Source organism: Rutilus rutilus (genome assembly GCF_951802725.1).
Source record: "Rutilus rutilus genome assembly, chromosome: 3".
Lineage (NCBI taxonomy): Eukaryota > Metazoa > Chordata > Actinopteri > Cypriniformes > Leuciscidae > Rutilus > Rutilus rutilus.
This window is the reverse complement of record NC_140211.1, coordinates 24,673,362-24,691,992: the sequence shown is the minus strand read 5'-3', so window position 1 is coordinate 24,691,992 and position 18,631 is coordinate 24,673,362. Positions and strand designations below refer to the sequence as shown.

Below are 18,631 nucleotides of genomic sequence, written 5' to 3'. Positions count from 1 at the left end.
CAGAAAACAAAGAATATATCGTCATAATAGGTTTATATCTCAAATTTAAAAATAAAAATAAAATAAATAATACACACACACACACACGCACGCACGCAAACACACACACACACACACACACACACACACACACACACACACACACACACACACACACACAGCCTATATATATATATATATATATATATATATATATATATATATATATATATATAACACAGCACCTTATTTATATAAAGAAATATAATAAACCATGTGCTTATTTTACTTTCAGAGTAGCATCCTCTTCTTAGCACTTGGAACTGTTAACCATGGACTTGTTTTTGACAGTATCATCAAGAAATTTGAAGGGATAGGCAGAATATGCCCATTAGTGTTGAACAAACACACTTATTTCTGTCTATATGCACATTTCCACAGTTTCACTGACTTCCTTCTAATATATACATTTTTAATATTTTTTTTACACATTAGTTGTGATTATTTTATGATTATTTTTTTTAATCCTTTTTATGTAAAGCACTTTGAATTACTATTGTGTATGAAATGTGCTATACAAATAAACTTGCCTTGCCTAATATAGGTGTCATCAATCAACTCAGTGTTTCATTATTTTTACATCTGCTCAGGAGAGCAATTTACATCTGTCAAGAGAGGCACAGAGAAATGCAGTCAGTGGCACATTCTTCTTAATTCGTTGGTTTCGAAACCTCTATAAATGGTCATTCAGGTAGGTCTACCTGAGGAAACATTAATTCCTCCTGGTGTGCCTGCAAAACAGTAAATGAACAAAGGTTATGGGATAAAAATGCAACTATTTAAACAGAAAACAACTTATAAGGACAATGTAGATTCTCACACCTGTGAGTCTGTCTGCAATAGAACAATCATATTAGGAGAGTGCACAAATTCAACTGAAATGCCAGGCAGCCAATTAGCAATTTGGGAACCTGTAAGAAGAAAAAGGGATATTTCAATAAACACCTAAAATATTATTTAAGAGTGACTGCAGAGGAAAAGTCTAAGATTCTTTGAAGCAATGATCAAACTCTGTTAAAAAGCATAATAAAAAGCAAATGTGCCTATACTGTGTACATTAACAACCCATTGAGTCAGCAGTTAGGAGTTTAAAGCTGACTTAATGCATTTTGGAGGGTTCACTTTTGAGTCTTCAGATAGGGCAATATGAGCAATTACTTTGAGAAGTGTATATTTTTCAATGTGTAAAACAATTATTAGCTGTACCGTCAAAATGGAAGAAGTGACTTTGGTAATTGATTGGAGCTCTGTTTGGATTTGCCACAGCAGCTGGGCCCAAACTGACTGACAATGATGCCCCCTCCTGTTCATTTCTGGTATCACTGCCACTCATATTTACAGACATCCTACATGTGGGACATGACATATCCTGCTCTAGCCAGGAACGCAAGCATGACCTGAGAACACACACAGACACCAGTATCTTAGAGACCATGTAAAAAGGTTTCCTAGCAAATTGTCTATTTATTTCCAAATACTGAATACTTTATAGTCACCCATTCAACTTAGTGCTGCATGGGAGATTACATTCACATTCAGTACCCAGGGTGGATGAATAATAAACCCTTCTCTATCTGAATTGTGGTAATTTTCATACTTGTGGAAAAGGTGCCCGCAGGGCAGTTTGTATGCTGTGTACATCTTTTCCCAGCAAACAGCACATCTGTCATCATGAGATGCCAGCTCTTCCATTGTAGCCATAGAAAACCTTCCAAGAGATATTATGATTTAGGAGGACTGTCTTTTCTCACTTCATTACAGCAAATTACCAAAACAGAGTGCACATACAACAGCTGTTACCTTACGTATGTACATAAATTAAACCAGCATGCAGCATAATAATACATTACAGGGAAAAACAGAGTTTGAAAAAATAATAGAAATATTAACTATTATTCAAACACATTCCCACAGTAATTAACATAGTAAATCTAGCAATGTTTTTAATAATAATAATAATAAAAAAAAATGTATGTACATTTATAACACTATACTTTTTAGTTATAATACCTTGCCACCAAATTACAAAAAAAAAAAAAAAAAAGTAAAAGATAAAACAAAATACTTTTTTCATCTTTTGGAAAGTTCTGAAAATGCTATAAAAAAAATTATCTTGCTGTTGGAGCAAATGGGAACACAAAAATCCTATTTTTCACTACTATAGTTCACCACTATAGACATTTAAGTAACTATGCTGCAAGGCTTAAAGGTCCCATAACACCTACCTCATGTCCATAACATCATAAATATGCAGGTAGTTTTTGTGTTGAAGTAACTTGTGTTGCATTTCCTGAGACAAGAACCGTAAGTCTGTCAATATAATCAAATCAGCCACAGAGAACCAAATATTCCCATAGAGCTGGAAAAGGCAAAAGACAAGAAAATATGCGAATGATTCTATTATTTAATAGTAATAATAAAAAATAAAAAATAATAAAAAACCTCTGTTTAAATGATTCGTTAAATTAATTGTTTTTAACATAAAAGTGAAAAAAAGATTATTGTCTCACCAGCATGTGGATATGATGCATCATATCTAGGAAAAGAATACCCATCTCCATGACAAAGTCTGTGTAATAAATGCAGACCTCTTTATCTTCCCAGGAATCTTGACAGATCAGGTCATACAGGTAAATTGTGTACCTGAACAAAATGAGATTTCAATTAGCAGGCACACAGCCTAGGACAGCGGTTTTCAAACCCTGAGACTTCATATAATGGTACATGCACTTTTACAAGTTGATTGTACTGAAATGTGTGTTGGCAGTGCCTGTACACAACCATCATATAATGATAAAAATCCATCCAGTGTTTTTAAAAAAAAATCGTATTATATGTTTTCCCGTCTCAAATCAAGCCCTTCGATTTTGTGACGGCACAAAATCGACGCCCCTCCCACGATTGTTGATTGACAGCAGCGTTTCAACACAGACCCGCCCTCTCTCGTGAGCGAGCTGTCAATTATAGTCCGCGCGGTCATTGTTGATACGCTGGAGCACTGTCTATGAGCAGAATGGCGTCTAAGCGATTGTGGTGTTCTGTTCTTGGGTGTAATAAGGAACACAGCAGTCATTTTGATGTTCCTAAATCCGAACCGCTGAAGAAGCAGTGGCTGAGTTTTGTTTTCGAAGGGAATATTCCCCACGATCAATGTCAATGCTTTCATGTTTGCACAAATCATTTCACACACCAGACTGCTTTATAAAGGAGGGTCAGTATAAAGCTGGTTTTGCTAAGAAGCTGCTCCTGAAAATAGGATTGGTACCAACTATCCGTGTTCCTGCTGCACCTCCAGAAGAACTGAAGTGAGTGTAACGTTTTATTAACCTTTATATTAATATTTATATTAATCTTTGCAAATCGCTAGCACGCTTCAAAGCGGTGAGCAAAGCGCTTAAACGGCTGAAAACAGAGCTGTTTTAGACCAGGTAAAATTAGTGTTTTCTTACAATACTAATGAGAATTTTTAATTAAAGTATATTACAAACTTTTAATTTAGACCCTAAAGAATCATATTAGCTTGTACAAAAATGGCATTATATGACCCCTTTAAAAAATGGGTCGCCAGGATGATTTAAGGAAAATATAATTAAATTAAAAAACAAAATTTGTTTTCATAAAATCATAGTCTATAGGCCTATATAAAAGAAACACACGAAATAGGGCTATTTAAACAATTAATAGATTAATAAAACGAAAGAAAAAAACTGACAGCATGCTGCTGAGTTTGGTTCATTTTTGTGAGGCGCGGCGCCACTGCACGTGCATCATCAAAAGCGGTTGTTAAGAAAAGTGCTGAGCTGAATTTTTGTGCCAGCTGTGCACAACATAGCACTTTTAAATGCTAAAAGTCAAATGCATAAATGTCTAATGCGCCCTTAGCCCCATTGTATTCTGTATGCTTGGCTTAAGAATAGGCCTATAGGCCTATGGGTCGCGTCAAAAAAAAAAAAAAAAAAGGGTCGCTCTTGAAAAAGTTTGCAAACCACTGGCCTAGGACATATAAAGATTTATCTCCTATAAATGCATATAACAAGAGAATTCAAAATCACATCTTATGGGTCTATATTCACCAGAGGTGTAAAGTACTTGAGTAATTCTCCACTATTATACTTGTACTTTACTTGAGGTCTGATAAAACCGAATACTTTTTATTATTATTCTTTATCCTAATGTGACTAATAAGCCAAACAATCATACAAGTTTAACATTCCTTTAATTTAAACAGCATTTTTATTTTCAGAAGAATAGTGCACTAAAAAAATAAATGTCATAATTTTCCCACCATCATTATATATAAAACTGACAGTGGATCGCAACAGGAAAAGTTATGAAGAAAGTTCATGCTTTTCCCGACCACCATGTAAATGAAGTTCACAGATGTGTATGTGTGTACATATGTGTATGAGTAATATATAATACAAGCACTGGCCACTTTATTAGGTACACCTTGCTAGTACCGGTTGGACTCATTTTTGCCTTCTGAATACCTTTTTTTTTTTTTTCTGAACATCTTTGTGCCATATATTCAACAAGGTACTGAAAACAGTCCCTCCTTGAACTGCCACCTTAACGTGGTGGAGGGGTTTGAGTACCCGAATGACCCTAGGAGCTATGTTGTCCGGGGCTATATGCCCCTGGTAGGGTCTCCCAAGGCAAACAGGTCCTAGGCGACGGGTCAGACTAAGAGCGGTTCAAAAAACCCTTATGAGAAAAATTTTACCGAGGACCGTGACGTCGCCCGGTATGGCGCAGCCGGGGCCCCACCCTGGAGCCAGTCCCAGGGTTGGGGCTCGTATGCGAGAGCCTGGTGGCCGGGCCTCACCCCACGGGGTCCGGCCGGGCTCAGCCCGAAGGAGCGACGTGGGGCCGCCTTCCCGTGGGCTCACCACCTGCAGGAGGGACCGTAAGGGGCCGGTGCTGAGAGGATCGGGCGGCAGTCGAAGGCGGGGGCCTCGACAACCCGATCCCTGGACACGGAAGCTAGCTCTAGGGACGTGGAACGCCACCTCGCTGGCGGGGAAGGAGCCTGAGATTGTGTGTGAGGTTGAGAGGTTCCGACTAGAGATAGTCGGGATCACCTCTACGCACGTCTTGGGCTCTGGAACCACACTCCTCGAGAGAGGATGGACTCTTCACCACTCTGGAGTTGCCCATGGTGAGAGGCGGCAGGCTGGTGTGGGTTTGCTTATAGCCCCCCAGCTCAGCCGCCATGTGTTGGAGTTCACCCCAGTGAACGAGAGGGTCGTTTTTCCTGCGCCTACGGGTCGGGGATAGGTCTCTCACTGTCGTGTGTGCCTACGGACCAAACGGCAGTGCAGAGTACCCAGCCTTCTTGGGGTCTCTGGGAGGGGTTCTGGAAAGTGCTCCAACTGGGGACTCCGTCGTTCTACTGGGGGACTTCAATGCCCACGTGGGCAGCGACAGTGACACCTGGAGGGGCGTGATTGGGAGGAACGGCCCCCCTGATCTGAACCCGAGCGGTGTTCAGTTATTGGACTTCTGTGCTAGTTACAGTTTGTCCATAACGAACACCATGTTCAAGCAAAAGGGTGTCCATCAGTGCACGTGGCACCAGGACACCCTAGGCCGTAGGTCGATGATCGACTTTGTGGTCGTTTCATCTGACCTGCGGCCGTATGTCTTGGACACTCGGGTAAAGAGAGGGGCGGAGCTGTCAACTGATCACCACCTGGTGGTGAGTTGGATCCGATGGCGGGGGAGGAAGCTGGACAGACTCGGCAGACCCAAGCGTACTGTGAGGGTCTGCTGGGAACGTTTGGCCGAGTCTCCTGTCAGAGAGATCTTCAACTCCCACCTCCGGCGGAGCTTCGACCGGATCCCGAGGGAGGCTGGAGATATTGAGTCCAAGTGGACCATGTTCTCCACCTCCATTGTCGAAGCGGCCGCTCGGAGCTGTGGCCGTAAGGTCTCCAGTGCCTGTCGAGGCGGCAATCCCTGAACCCGGTGGTGGACACCGGAAGTAAGGGATGCCGTCAAGCTGAAGGAGTCCTATCGGGCCTGGTTGGCTTGCGGGACTCCTGAGGCAGCTGACGGGTACCGGCAGGCAGAGCGAACTGCAGCCCGGGTGGTTGTGGAGGCAAAAACTCGGGCCTGGGAGCAGTTCGGTGAGGCCATGGAGAAGGACTATCGGCTGGCCTCGAAGAGATTCTGGCAAACCGTCCGGCGCCTCAGGAGGGGGAAGCAGTGCCCTACCAATGCTGTCTACAGTAGAAGTGGGGAGCTGTTGACCTCAACTGGTGATGTTGTTGGACGGTGGAAGGAATACTTCGAGGATCTCCTCAATCCCGCCGTCACGTCTTCCATTGAGGAAGCAGAGGCTGAGGGCTCAGAGGTGGACTCGTCCATCACCCAAGCTGAAGTCACAGAGGTTGTCAAGAAGCTCCTCGGTGGCAAGGCACCAGGGGTGGATGAGATCCGCCCTGAGTACCTCAAGTCTCTGGATGTTGTGGGGCTGTCTTGGCTGACACGCCTCTGCAGCATCGCGTGGCGGTTGGGGGCAGTGCCTCTGGGATGGCAGACCGGGGTGGTGGTCCCTCTTTTTAAGAAGGGGGACCGGAGGGTGTGTTCCAACTACAGGGGGATCACACTTCTCAGCCTCCCTGGGAAAGTCTATGCCAGGGTACTGGAGAGGAGAATACGGCCGATAGTAGAACCTCGGATTCAGGAGGAACAGTGTGGTTTTCGTCCAGGCCGTGGAACACTGGACCAGCTCTATACCCTCTACAGGGTGCTGGAGGGTTCATGGGAGTTTGCCCAACCAGTCCACATGTGCTTTGTGGATTTGGAGAAGGCATTCGACTGTGTTCCTCGCGGCGGCCTGTGAAGGGTGCTCCGGGAGTATGGGGTCCGGGGTCCTTTACTAAGGGCTGTCCGGTCCCTGTACGACCGAAGCAGGAGCCAGGGGCCGGAGGGTGTCAGGTTTGGTGACAACACGATTTCGTCTCTGCTCTTTGCAGATGATGTTGTTGTGTTGGCCTCATCAAGCCAGGACCTTCAGCATGCACTGGGACGGTTTGCAGCCGAGTGTGAAGCGGCTGGGATGAGAATCAGCACCTCCAAATCCAAGGCCATGGTCCTCAGTCGGAAAAGGGTGGCTTGCCCACTTCAGGTTGGTGGAGAGTTCCTGCCTCAAGTGGAGGAGTTTAAGTATCTTGGGGTTTTGTTCACGAGTGAGGGAAGGATGGAACGGGAGATTGACAGACGGATCGGTGCAGCTTCTGCAGTAATGCGGTCGATGTACCGGTCTGTCGTAGTGAAGAAAGAGCTGAGCCGCAAGGCGAAGCTCTCGATTTACCGGTCAATCTACGTTCCTACTCTCACCTATGGTCATGAGCTTTGGGTCATGACCGAAAGGACAAGATCCCGGATACAGGCAGCCGAAATTAGCTTTCTCCGCAGGGTGGCTGGGCGATCCCTTAGAGATAGGGTGAGAAGCTCGGTCACTCGGGAGGAGCTCAGAGTAGAGCCGCTGCTCCTCCACATCGAGAGGGGTCAGCTGAGGTGGCTCGGGCATCTGACTATGTCTCCCGGCTGGCCTGGGAACGCCTCGGTGTCCCCCCGGAAGAGCTGGAGGAAGTGTCTAGGGAGAGGGAAGTCTGGGCATCTCTGCTTAGACTGCTGCCCCCGCGACCCGGCCCCGGATAAGCGGAAGAAGATGGATGGATGGATGGATGGTACTGAAAACATTCCTCAGAGATTTTGGTCCATATTGACATGATAGCATTACGTAGAAGCTGTAGATTTGTTGGCTGCACATCCATAATGCGAATATCCTGTTCCTGTTCCACCACATCCCAAACGTGCTGTATTGGATTGAGATCTGGTGACTGTGGAGGCCATGTGAACTCATTGTCATGTTCACTAAGCCAGTTTGAGATGAATTGAACTTTGTGACATGGCATGTTATCCTGCTGAAAATAGCCATCAGAATATGTCATTGTGGTCAAAAAGGGATGGACATGGTCAGCAGCAATACTAAGGAAGGCTGTGGTGTTTAAATTCTGCTCATTTGGTATTAAGGAGCCTAAAGTGTGCCAAGAAAATACCCTCCACACCATTACACTACCACCACCAGCCTGAACCGTTGATACAAGACATAATGGATCCATGCTTTCATGTTGTTTACTCCAAATTCTGACCCTATCTGAATGTTGCAGCAGAAATTGAGACTCATCAGACGAGGCAACGTTTTTCCAATCTTCTATTGCCGAATTTTGGTGAGCCTGTGTGAATTGTAGGCTGTTTCCTGTTCTTAGCTAACAGGAGTGCCACATTGTGTCTTCTGCTGCTGTAGCCCATTTGCTTCAAGGTTTGACGTGTTGTGCGTTCAGAGATGCTCTTCAGCAGACCTTGGTTTTAACAAGTGGTTATTTAAGTAACTGTTGCCTTTCTATCAGGGTGAACCAGTCTGGCCGTTCTCCTCTGACCACTGGCATCAACAAGGCATAGTCGCCTACAGAACTGCAGCTCACTGGAAATTTTCGGACCATTCTCTGTAAACCCTAGAGATGGTTGTGCATGAAAATTCCAGTAGATCAGTGGTTTCTTAAATACTCAGACCAGCCCGTATGGCACCAACAAACATGTCAAGCTCAAAGTCACTTAAATCACAATTCTTCCCCATTTTGATGCTCAGTTTGAACTTCAGCAGATCATCTTGACCATGTCTACATGCCTAAATTCATTGATTGTGATTGAATGATTAGATATTTGCATTCGCAAGCAGTTCAACAGGTGTACCTAATAAAGTGACAGATGACTGTAATAAACTAATTAAAGGTGGGATCAGTAGTTTTTGAAAAACACTTTTGGCCAATGTTGATATTTGAAATATCCAAAACAAACTACCCCAAAAAGATCTCACCCCTATTTTGATAGCTCCGCCCCACACTTATGTACGCAACCGTAACCCAGGCAACGGCTATGGTGGAATCTGCTGTACCAGAGGGTATGATGTCATCAATAAAACAATGTGTTATATGGTAATCCATGTCGAATGTGTTTTGGTAGTAATGTGTGTTTTAACGCATCAATGGTTCAGCCCCATTTCACGTGGAAGACGACGCTCAACACCCGGCACATGAGGAGGTAGAGGTAGAGGCTGGAGGTTGGAATGTTGCCATATTGCTGATTGGTTACATGTGTGTTTTGGTACTCTGTCCGACACAGGTTTCAGAAGTGTTTTTCAAACACCTTTAATCAAAAAATTTTCTGTAATTAATTGCACATTTTTTCTGTAATTAATCTCGATTAATCACGATTAATAAAACCTAATATTAAAGTTTTTAATATATTTTGATATAGTAATAATTTCACATTTAATCTCCAAATTAACGTAGAAACAACATAAAGACAGTAGCCTATATTTTAAATATTTGTTTAATGGCATCTTTTTATGAAAGAAGGTATCACCAATACCAATACTGCTACTGATGTCTCTATGAAATTGACTTTTTTTCTCAATTTTAGCCATTAATTATAGGCATTCACCATTACAGTATAATTGAAAGCTATCATTTTGTAACATGTATTAGGCCTTAAACAATATAACAACTTTTAATTTAAGTGAACTTAAAACAATCTTCACATAAACCCATTATAATAAATGCCACATTTGCCTGCCCTTTAATATATCAGGGCTCAATTTTTTCTTTTGGCCCAGTCTGCTTGCCCTGTCAAAATGCACAAAAAGTTATTGTTTTCATTGTTTCTGCACCATGTAACCTTGTAAACAGTGCTTTAAAATGTTTAGGTAAGTCTAACAGGTAGGATATATACAGAAATTCAATAAAGTTATCAAGCATCACAGTCTTCACTGCATAAATTATAAATTAAATATAAATTAATCCTTCAGTCAAGAGCAGTGAGTGATTTTTATCTGTCATTTGTTCTTTGATTAACATTAATGACCGACTTCACAGCAGCAGGTTTCATAGGCTGCTGTCACTTTAAGACCTGACGCACACGCCGATCTGACACACATCCTATTCTCTCATAACTCTTTGTGTTCATTTAAGACTTTATTTAACTGTGCTTGTGAGGATACTCAACAAAGCGGCATTTTTGGCATAATTTCGTGTGATTTTGTCTGTGCAAGCGCTGCCTGTGCGCACGGGTGTGTGTGTGTCACACAGACAGGAGATTCACAGACACGTGCGGCAGTAACGCACTACCTTCTCTTTTTTGTCTTATCGCGTGTGAATGGTTTAAAAGCATTTTCTTGAATAAGAGCGTGATCATATATTGTAATGCTAGCCAAAGGATGACGAAAAAAACATATACTGCGTTAATTGCATTAAATATTTTTAAAGTGTTAAACAGAAAAAAAATATTGTGTGCGTATATTTAAATTTTGACAGCACTAATATATATATTATATATTACTAATATATATATATACTGTATATATATATATATATATATATATATATATATATATACAGTGCAATGCATAAGTGAATACACCCATGCTAAAGTTGACTAAAAAGAGGAATAAAAAATCATATTTTGGAAATTGAACTTAATGCCTTAATTTAAAAAATTAGGAAAAATCCAACCTTTAAGGACACCAATTTTCTTTGTGAATGAATAATGTATCGTAAATAAATAAATGTTCTTCCTTAAAATACATGGTGCATAAGTGAGTACACCCCTATGTTAAATTCCCATAGAGGCAGGCAGATTTTTATTTTTAAGTTTTTTTTTTTTTTTTTTTTTAGGATACTATGCATCCTGATAAAGTTCCCTTGGCCTTTGGAATTAAAATAGCCCCACATCATCACATAGCCTTCACCATACCTAGAGATTGGCATGGTTTTATTTCAGTTAGCCTAAAAGCTAGTTTGATTTGCATTGAGAGATGATCTTATGGAAAGTACCCCATGCCAATCTCTAGGTATGGTGAATGCTATGTGATGATGTGGGGCTATTTTAATTCCAAAGGCCAAGGAAACTTTATCAGGATGCATAGTATCCTAAAAAAAAAAAAAAAAAAAAAAAAAATCTGCCTGCCTCTATGGGAATTTAACATAGGGGTGTACTCACTTATGCACCATGTATTTTAAGGAAGAACATTTATTTATTTACGATACATTATTCATTCACAAAGAAAATTGGTGTCCTTAAAGGTTGGATTTTTCCTAATTTTTTTAATTAAGGCATTAAGTTCAATTTCCAAAATATGATTTTTTATTCCTCTTTTTAGTCAACTTTAGCATGGGTGTATTCACTTATGCATAGCACTGTATATATATATATATATATATATAGCCCCATGGACCTGATAGCTTTAGCAGGACTTCCTGTGGTGTAATTAGTTAATGCTGATACATGTTTGTTTGTTTGAATGTGGATGGTGAAGCTCACTTTTACAAATACTTACCGTATAATTACATGGCTCATATATAGAGTTACCATAAGGCACTGTAGAAAAACAATGATTTTTAAGAATCTGTACACTTAAAAACAAATGTATACAGTACTTGCTTCCACATGCATACAGACTCAGATACACATACAAACAGGTTCACATGCACACAAATAGAAACTTACTTCAACTGCCATAAAGGAGAGAGTGCGCATTTCATGGGAAAACCCCACCAGGCCACATATGACAGTGAGCCCCCCAGAGAACACAAACAAACACATCAACACTGACAACACGCGCATATGGCTGCCCAGAGTCGTGACGGAGGATGAAGAGAGCTATGAAATACAAAACACACAATATCATTCTCAAGTCACATTGAACACAAAGTTACATTGAATACATAGCATGGAGATGGTTATGCCAAAATAATATAGATGCTCAACAGAATCTTGTGTTATGGTGACCTCATTAGTCTCACTGTTGCTGTGCAGGTGAGAGCACTTACATGGGGGAATGATACTGATTTAAAAGCATAATCTTCTCTAATGCAAAGACTAAACTAAAAATTATCTTAGTAAACACACTAGGATTCAAGGACTCTAATGCTATTTATAATGTTCAACCTGAAATTGATATGGACTTGGGTAGTCACATGGTCGGTCATCTTTGTTTTCAACAGTTTCCAGGCACTGGATTTCTCTCTCTGAGTATTGGGTTTCTGGATATCAACTGAAAATATATTTACTTACATACTCAAAACGAACTTTGCAGAGCTGGGTAAAGAGCTGGAGAAAGAGAAGTGCAGAGCACCAAAGACACCACATGGCCAGCTCCCTCTCTGTCTGCACATTCAGCACACCAAAGAGAAAGATGAACTTGTAGAGTAGAAAGTTCCAGATTTTGCCCTTGAGGTTCTTATAGCAGGAATGTCAAGGACACAAAAATGTAACAGAACAAGCAGAAGGGTTCATTAGTCATACAGTACAATGTATGGATATGGAGAAACACAGTAATTAAACAAACATAGTTATTTCACTGTTATGCTTAATCTCGACTGGACACGTGCCACGTGGATTACCTGTTTTTCATTCATTCTGAGATCACCGAACACAATAAACTGGATACATTTTGCCATCAGCAGGAGAAAACAGCACAGTGTGTTCACAAGGACCTGAGGAAATGAATAATGTAATATAGGATACTACTAGGGTCCGTGTATCGTTTGGTCAAGATACAGAGACAGACCTACGAGCTGCACTAATGTACATTTCCTCTAATGACACTAATTCCCAAAACCCTAAAACCTAATACAGTAGTCTATATAAAATATTAAAACATCAGGTCTGAAGAATAGGCATGGCCATATTAATTGTTTGAATGAAAATAATAATAATAATAATAATTTAGAAAAAATATAGTTTAAAAAATAATTTAGAAAAAATATAGTTTAAAAAATAATTTAGAAAAATCAAGTTTAAAGTGGCAAGTTCTTAGAAATATATATTTTGTATTCATGCTGGTTTCATACATCAAAAAAAGAAAATTTTCAGCAATAGCAATTAATCATGCTAAAAATGTCAAGTGGTGTAACCATTTAACTCTTTCCCTGCCAAACACAGAATTTTGCGTTATTTGTGAGAAAACGCTTTGCGTGTTTTTTTTTTTGTTTAGGTATGAGTGTTTGGTGTAGGCAATCAGTACAGTCACCAATGAAATCTTTAGAATTGGCTGCAGGGTGGGATTTCTGCTGGACTGGTTTGGGGGGAAATCAGGCAAACACTTCCCCGCAAACACACGGAATTCTCCAAGTGTGTCCGACTGCGTCCCGCAGTACTAGAAACCACGCCCCTTAAAATCACACCCCCTACCTCAAGTTACGAATAATGTAATGAATGTAATAAAACAGCCATTCGCGATGTCATCAGAGCCCCTCCCTCTGGATTCGCTGATTGCGTCACTAGTACTGCTCTTCCTCTGCTTCACTTTCTTCAGTTTAAAGTTTCACTATCGCCACCTAGTGATAAGGCATACAGATTGTATAACTTATCACCAGACGCCTTAAGTCGTCATGTTTGTTTTCCTCAGTTTTTAAGTATGAAACTCAACAGTAAATTTTAAATGAAGTTTTATGTAACAAAGTTCGGGATGAGTACGTTCAGGTAATCAACCAATCAGCACAAGAGGAAGCCGGTATAAATGAAGCCTTTCCTCACCTCTGTCTCATGACAAGTTTCACAGCATCCCTCCGCCACCCCATCACTTAACTCTCGGCTGGTTTCTATCCCAGTAAAAAGGGGGAGTACTCTGGGTTCGGGCCAAATACCAAGCTCGGAGCCCTCCCCCGGACAGCATGCCAAATACGCTTAAAATACTACATCTGATTTCATGTACGTGTGAACTCGTGAATTTTATGAAAGGGTAGGTTTAGGTTTTTAGCTATAATTACCATGAGTATATTAATCTGACTATATCATTTATTTTATGTTTTACTAAGCTGTTATTTCATACGTCATAAGATTCAAAACCAAAATAAGTTAGCCTTACATGCATTTCATACATAAAACATAAAATAATTTACTTCAAAAGATTGTTTTAGTCAATGACATCCACGCTTGTTTCTTCATGGGAGGCGCAACTAGGTGTAGTAGGTGTAACTTGGAGAGGCGTGGTTTGTAGTACTGCGGGAGGGACGCAGAAAGACCCTTCTCGAATTTTCCGTGTTTCCATGTTTTAACTGTTACACGCTAGGGAGCGCTATCTTCTAAAAGAGAACTGAATCAAAGCCACTAGATGACAAGCCTGCGACCTTTAGCCAAAAAAGTGTAATGGCTAATGCTAACGCAGGAAAGGAGAGCAGAGGCTGTTTTTTATGAATGGATGTCAATGGAGAGGAGGCTTCACTACACATAAACTGCTTTTGTGAGGAAACAGCTTATCATTTAAGTAATCGACAGCCTGTACGCTAATCTTCAACATGTTTTGCACTAAATAAGAATTTTGTTGGGAACGATATGTAGATTTTACTATGATAAAAAGGTTATTTTATAAGGGAAGGCAGAGAAGGTAATGTTGCAAAAGGCAGGACTCATTAACTGCATTACCATAGTATTTAATAGTAATATTGAGTGATATTGTATATTGTCTAAAGAAAGAAAAAAATACAGATGTTTTCTTTGGCTTTCAGGTTTTACCTGACACTGTCACGGTTCATGAATTCTCTGTCTCTTCCTTGTCTCATGTGTGTATGTGTGTGTGTACGTGTGTGTGTGTATATGTCCTGCCGTTACCGCTGTTCATCAGCGCCAGCCACGCATCAGCGCCCACTGATTATCAGCGCCAGTTGATCCCTATCTACGCCTCTTTATATGCATATATGTCTACCTGGATGATCATCTGACAAGATGATTTTTTCATCTTCTCTCCAGGAACATGTGCAGCACGTCTGGCGAGTGCTTCAGAGATTGCTAGAAAATGGTATTTTTGTCAAGGCGGAGAAATGCGCTTTTCATGCACAGTCTGTTCCTTTCTTAGGTTACATCATCTCGTCTGAGGGAGTGCGTATGGATCCTGAGAAGGTTAAGGCTGTGGTAGATTGGCCAAGTCCAGATTCCCGTAATGCCCTACAGAGGTTTCTGGGGTTCGCCAATTTCTATCGGCGTTTCATTTGCAATTTCAGCCAATTAGCCGCTCCTCTGACTGCCTTGACCTCCCCCAGAACTACGTTCAGGTGGTCGGATACAGCTGAGGCTGTATTCACCAAACTGAAAGGCTGCTTTGTTTCAGCTCCCATCCTTATAGCCCCTGATCCATCACGTCAGTTCGTGGTGGAGGTCGACGCGTCAGAGGTGGGGGTAGGCGCAGTACTTTCCCAACGCTCTTCCACAGACGACAAGATGCATCCTTGCGCGTTTTTGTCCCATCGTTTGTCACCTGCCAAACGCAACTATGGCATTGGTAACAGAGAGTTGTTGGCAGTCAAATTAGCGTTGGAGGAATGGCGTCATTGGTTAGAAGGGTCAGGGGTACCTTTTATCGTCTGGACCGATCACAAGAACTTGGAATATACCAGAACCGCCAAAAGACTCAACTCCAGGCAGGCTCGGTGGGCACTTTTTTTCGGTCGTTTAGATTTTTCTCTCTCGTACCGCCCGGGTTCTAAAAACATCAAACCCGATTCTTTATGGCGTATTTTTGACCATTCTGAACGCCCGTCTACTCCCGAGTGCATTTTACCCGAGACCCTATTTGTCTCTACACTCACATGGGAGGTCGAATCGAAGGTCAAGACGGCCTTAGAAGGGGTAACGCCTCCGCCCAGTTGCCCACCGAATCGATTGTTTGTGCCGGAGGGATTGTCATCCAGGAGTCAATCGCACCAGTTTTTTGGTCAAGCAATGATTCTGGTGGCCATTAATGGCTCGCGACATTCACAGTTTTGTTTTGGCTTGCTCGGTTTGTGCCACTGGGAAGACTTCCAATCGACCCCCAGATGGGTTACTCCAACCGCTGTCTGTCCCTTCGAGACCCTGGTCCCACATCGCGCTAGATTTTATCACCGCCCTCCCGCCTTCCCGCCCTCTCAGGGCAAGACAGTCGTTTTGACCGTAGTGGACCGGTTCTCGAAGGCGGCTCCCTTTATTCCCTTGCCTAAATTACCCTCCGCCAAGGAGACAGCGGTAGCAGTTGTGGATCACGTTTTCCGCTTACATGGCCTCCCGATGGACGTGGTCTCTGACAGTTTGTGTCCAAATTTTGGCGAGAGTTTTGTAAATTACTGGGAGCGAGTGTCAGTCTGTCTTCAGGGTTTCATCCCCAAAGCAATGGCCAAACCGAGAGAGCCAGCCAAGATTTGGAGAGAGTGCTGCGATGTTTGGTATCCAAGAATCCTTCCGCCTGGAGTCAGCAGCTCTCAATGGTGAAGTACGCTCACAATTCAGTGTCATCCACGGGCCTATCTCCGCTTGAGTGTAGCGTAGGTTACCAGCCACCTGTTTTTCCTAGTCTGGAATCCGATGGCTGATCGCCACCGGTCAAAGCCCAGTGTACATACTTTTAGGTCGTAGTATAAGTAGGCGAATTGGGACTCAGCCAATGATCAATCTGCACTTCGGATTCTGACCGGAAATAGTAGACCATCCGGGTATCTTTGGAACACTCATTTTAACATACTACAATTTGGGACGTACTAATTCTATTTTCGAATGCTATTTAGGACGGATAGTATGCGAATTGGGACGCACCACATTTCTCTCTGCCTCACTGTCGAAGTAACCGTGGCGACGGATAGCGTTACCACCTATCTAGCGAGGTGGAGCTGGAGCTCCAGAAAAGGTGGAGCTCGAGCTCTAGCTCGTCCCATTTGGCTCTGCATCGAGCACCATCTCGGTTGAGGTGCCTCACGTCACGTGACCCAAGTTAGCCGTTACACTTTCTCCAATGGTAAGAGATGCACCCTCTCATCTCCCTAATATAAGACCACCATCTCTGACTGAATCTCCTGATCATCAAAACAGAAACAAATTACGTGATCATCAACATTATAACAGCATAAATCAAAACTGCCTAATGTTGCTGAATTAAATGTCGACCCAGGATGAGTTACAGGACTTGTGCAAGCATTAGAGGTGTTGGACTTGATTTACTCCACATGTTTAGATCATCATCCCACCCAGACAAAAACGTGATTTTCTCATCTTTTTTCTCAGATTGTTTTTATTTATTTCTTTTTTTATGAAACTTACACATATTCATGTGTTGATAAAAAAAAAAAAAAAAGCATGACGCTAGAATAAAACGTTTTTTGATGGGGTTTTTAAAGCAGAGGGTCTTTCCTTCTTTTGATATAGGCCTATTGCATGTTCAGATATTGACGGTGGCTGGCAACTTCATTAAAAAAAAAGAAAAAAAAAGAAAAAAAAATGCTGGCGGGGAAAGAGTTAAAAATGAACGTTAAAAAAAGCACTAAAAATGGCTTTGAACCTTGAAAAAAAAATACATGAATACACACAATTTTCATTATATTCAAAAACGTTTTCAAAATATAGCCTATTAAGGGAAAGCTATTTGTGAATATAAAATAATTTTAAAGAAATAGCCTAATAACAAAATATTATGCTAAACGAATCCAGTTTGCACAGCCATTTGTAGGCTACTTATAAATTATATTATAGGCCTATATTATAAAAAACTAAATTATTTTAAATTCAGGAATGGAAAACGTTCTTCATAGTAGTTCAAGACAGTTTTAGCCTACACGAATTGCAGTTTTAAAAGCCTATATGAAACCGGGGGGGGGAAAGTGTAACAGTCATTCACTAACCCATAGGCTTGTTAGGATTTGGACCACTTACCCATAAACAGAAGCTATCCGTGTCCTGATACCACAAAACAGAATTTAATTCTTCATTGTCATCGCTTGTCCTGCCATCGGGTGAGTTCTGAGAGAGTTTGTTCACTAAAGCGGTCTGTATGAGTGGATCTTTCGCCTCTTCATACATTTTGTAGATGCATCTTGTCAGTAAACACACACTGGATGCTGTGTACACTTTAGTCCAAGGCCAGGACAAAACATTCACAACACCGAGCGCCATTCGATCACCGATACACAACAATACACAAAATAAGTCACTGTCAGTAAGTCGGATACTTAAAGACAAAAATATTTACTTTCGGCCGTCATAAACAGGATAAACGAATCTGTCTTAAGGCAAGCCTTCAGTGGTGTGTCACTTTATTTCATGCTGCACACTTGCACTGAAGAGGGCGTAAATGAGGGAGTAGGGGACAGATGGTCGTAACTGCTTTCATCAGTTTATAAACATTTAAGGATATATGTGCAAAAAATATCAAATTATTGTTTTTGCAAACAAATATTGTAATTAAGTAGGCTAATTAAGTTTTGAGGAGTCAGTAATTCGTTTTGTTTTCCAATATCTTGACTCTCAAGTGTCATTGATCTACTTTGAGAAAGGACTGGGAATCGACAGCCATGACAAAAGTTTGATAGCATTTTCTGCGAGTAAAGAGAAACATCAGGCTGTTAACATAAGAGCAGGAAATAATTAACATTGCCAACTGCTTTTATTAAAGCATTAATTTGTATATAAACATTTGTATTGTGCATTTTATGTTTTTCTGCTCTTTCTACTAATGTACTTTTTACAGTTCACTTGAATTCAAACAACAGAATCCAAGTAATAC

At 41.4% G+C, this 18,631-nt stretch overlaps 1 protein-coding gene across 1 annotated transcript; it reads right to left on the bottom strand.

The window, feature by feature from the left end:
• Window positions 1-469: 469 nt before the first annotated feature.
• On the bottom strand, window positions 470-18,139 carry amfrb (autocrine motility factor receptor b). Its single transcript, XM_084405916.1, has 11 exons — window positions 17,782-18,139; window positions 12,510-12,602; window positions 12,181-12,345; window positions 11,614-11,766; window positions 11,444-11,484; window positions 2,550-2,682; window positions 2,265-2,398; window positions 1,637-1,747; window positions 1,246-1,436; window positions 862-950; window positions 470-770 (listed from the first exon to the last, which is right to left on the bottom strand). The coding sequence occupies exons 1-11, from the start codon at window positions 18,019-18,021 to the stop codon at window positions 723-725; spliced, it is 1,398 nt and encodes a 465-aa protein (XP_084262042.1). The 5' UTR covers window positions 18,022-18,139; the 3' UTR covers window positions 470-722.
• Window positions 18,140-18,631: the final 492 nt, after the last annotated feature.

Excerpts from the sequence above, each read along its gene's own strand:
- amfrb (XM_084405916.1), bottom strand. The coding sequence starts at position 18,021 with ATGGCGCTCGGTGTTGTGAATGTTTTGTCCTGGCCTTGGACTAAAGTG. Across the intron at positions 12,346-12,509 it reads TCAGAATGAATGAAAAACAG|AACCTCAAGGGCAAAATCTG; the intron begins GTAATCCACGTG and ends TCCTGCTATAAG. Across the intron at positions 2,683-11,443 it reads ATGAGCCATGTAATTATACG|GTACACAATTTACCTGTATG; the intron begins GTAAGTATTTGT and ends CATTTTGTTCAG.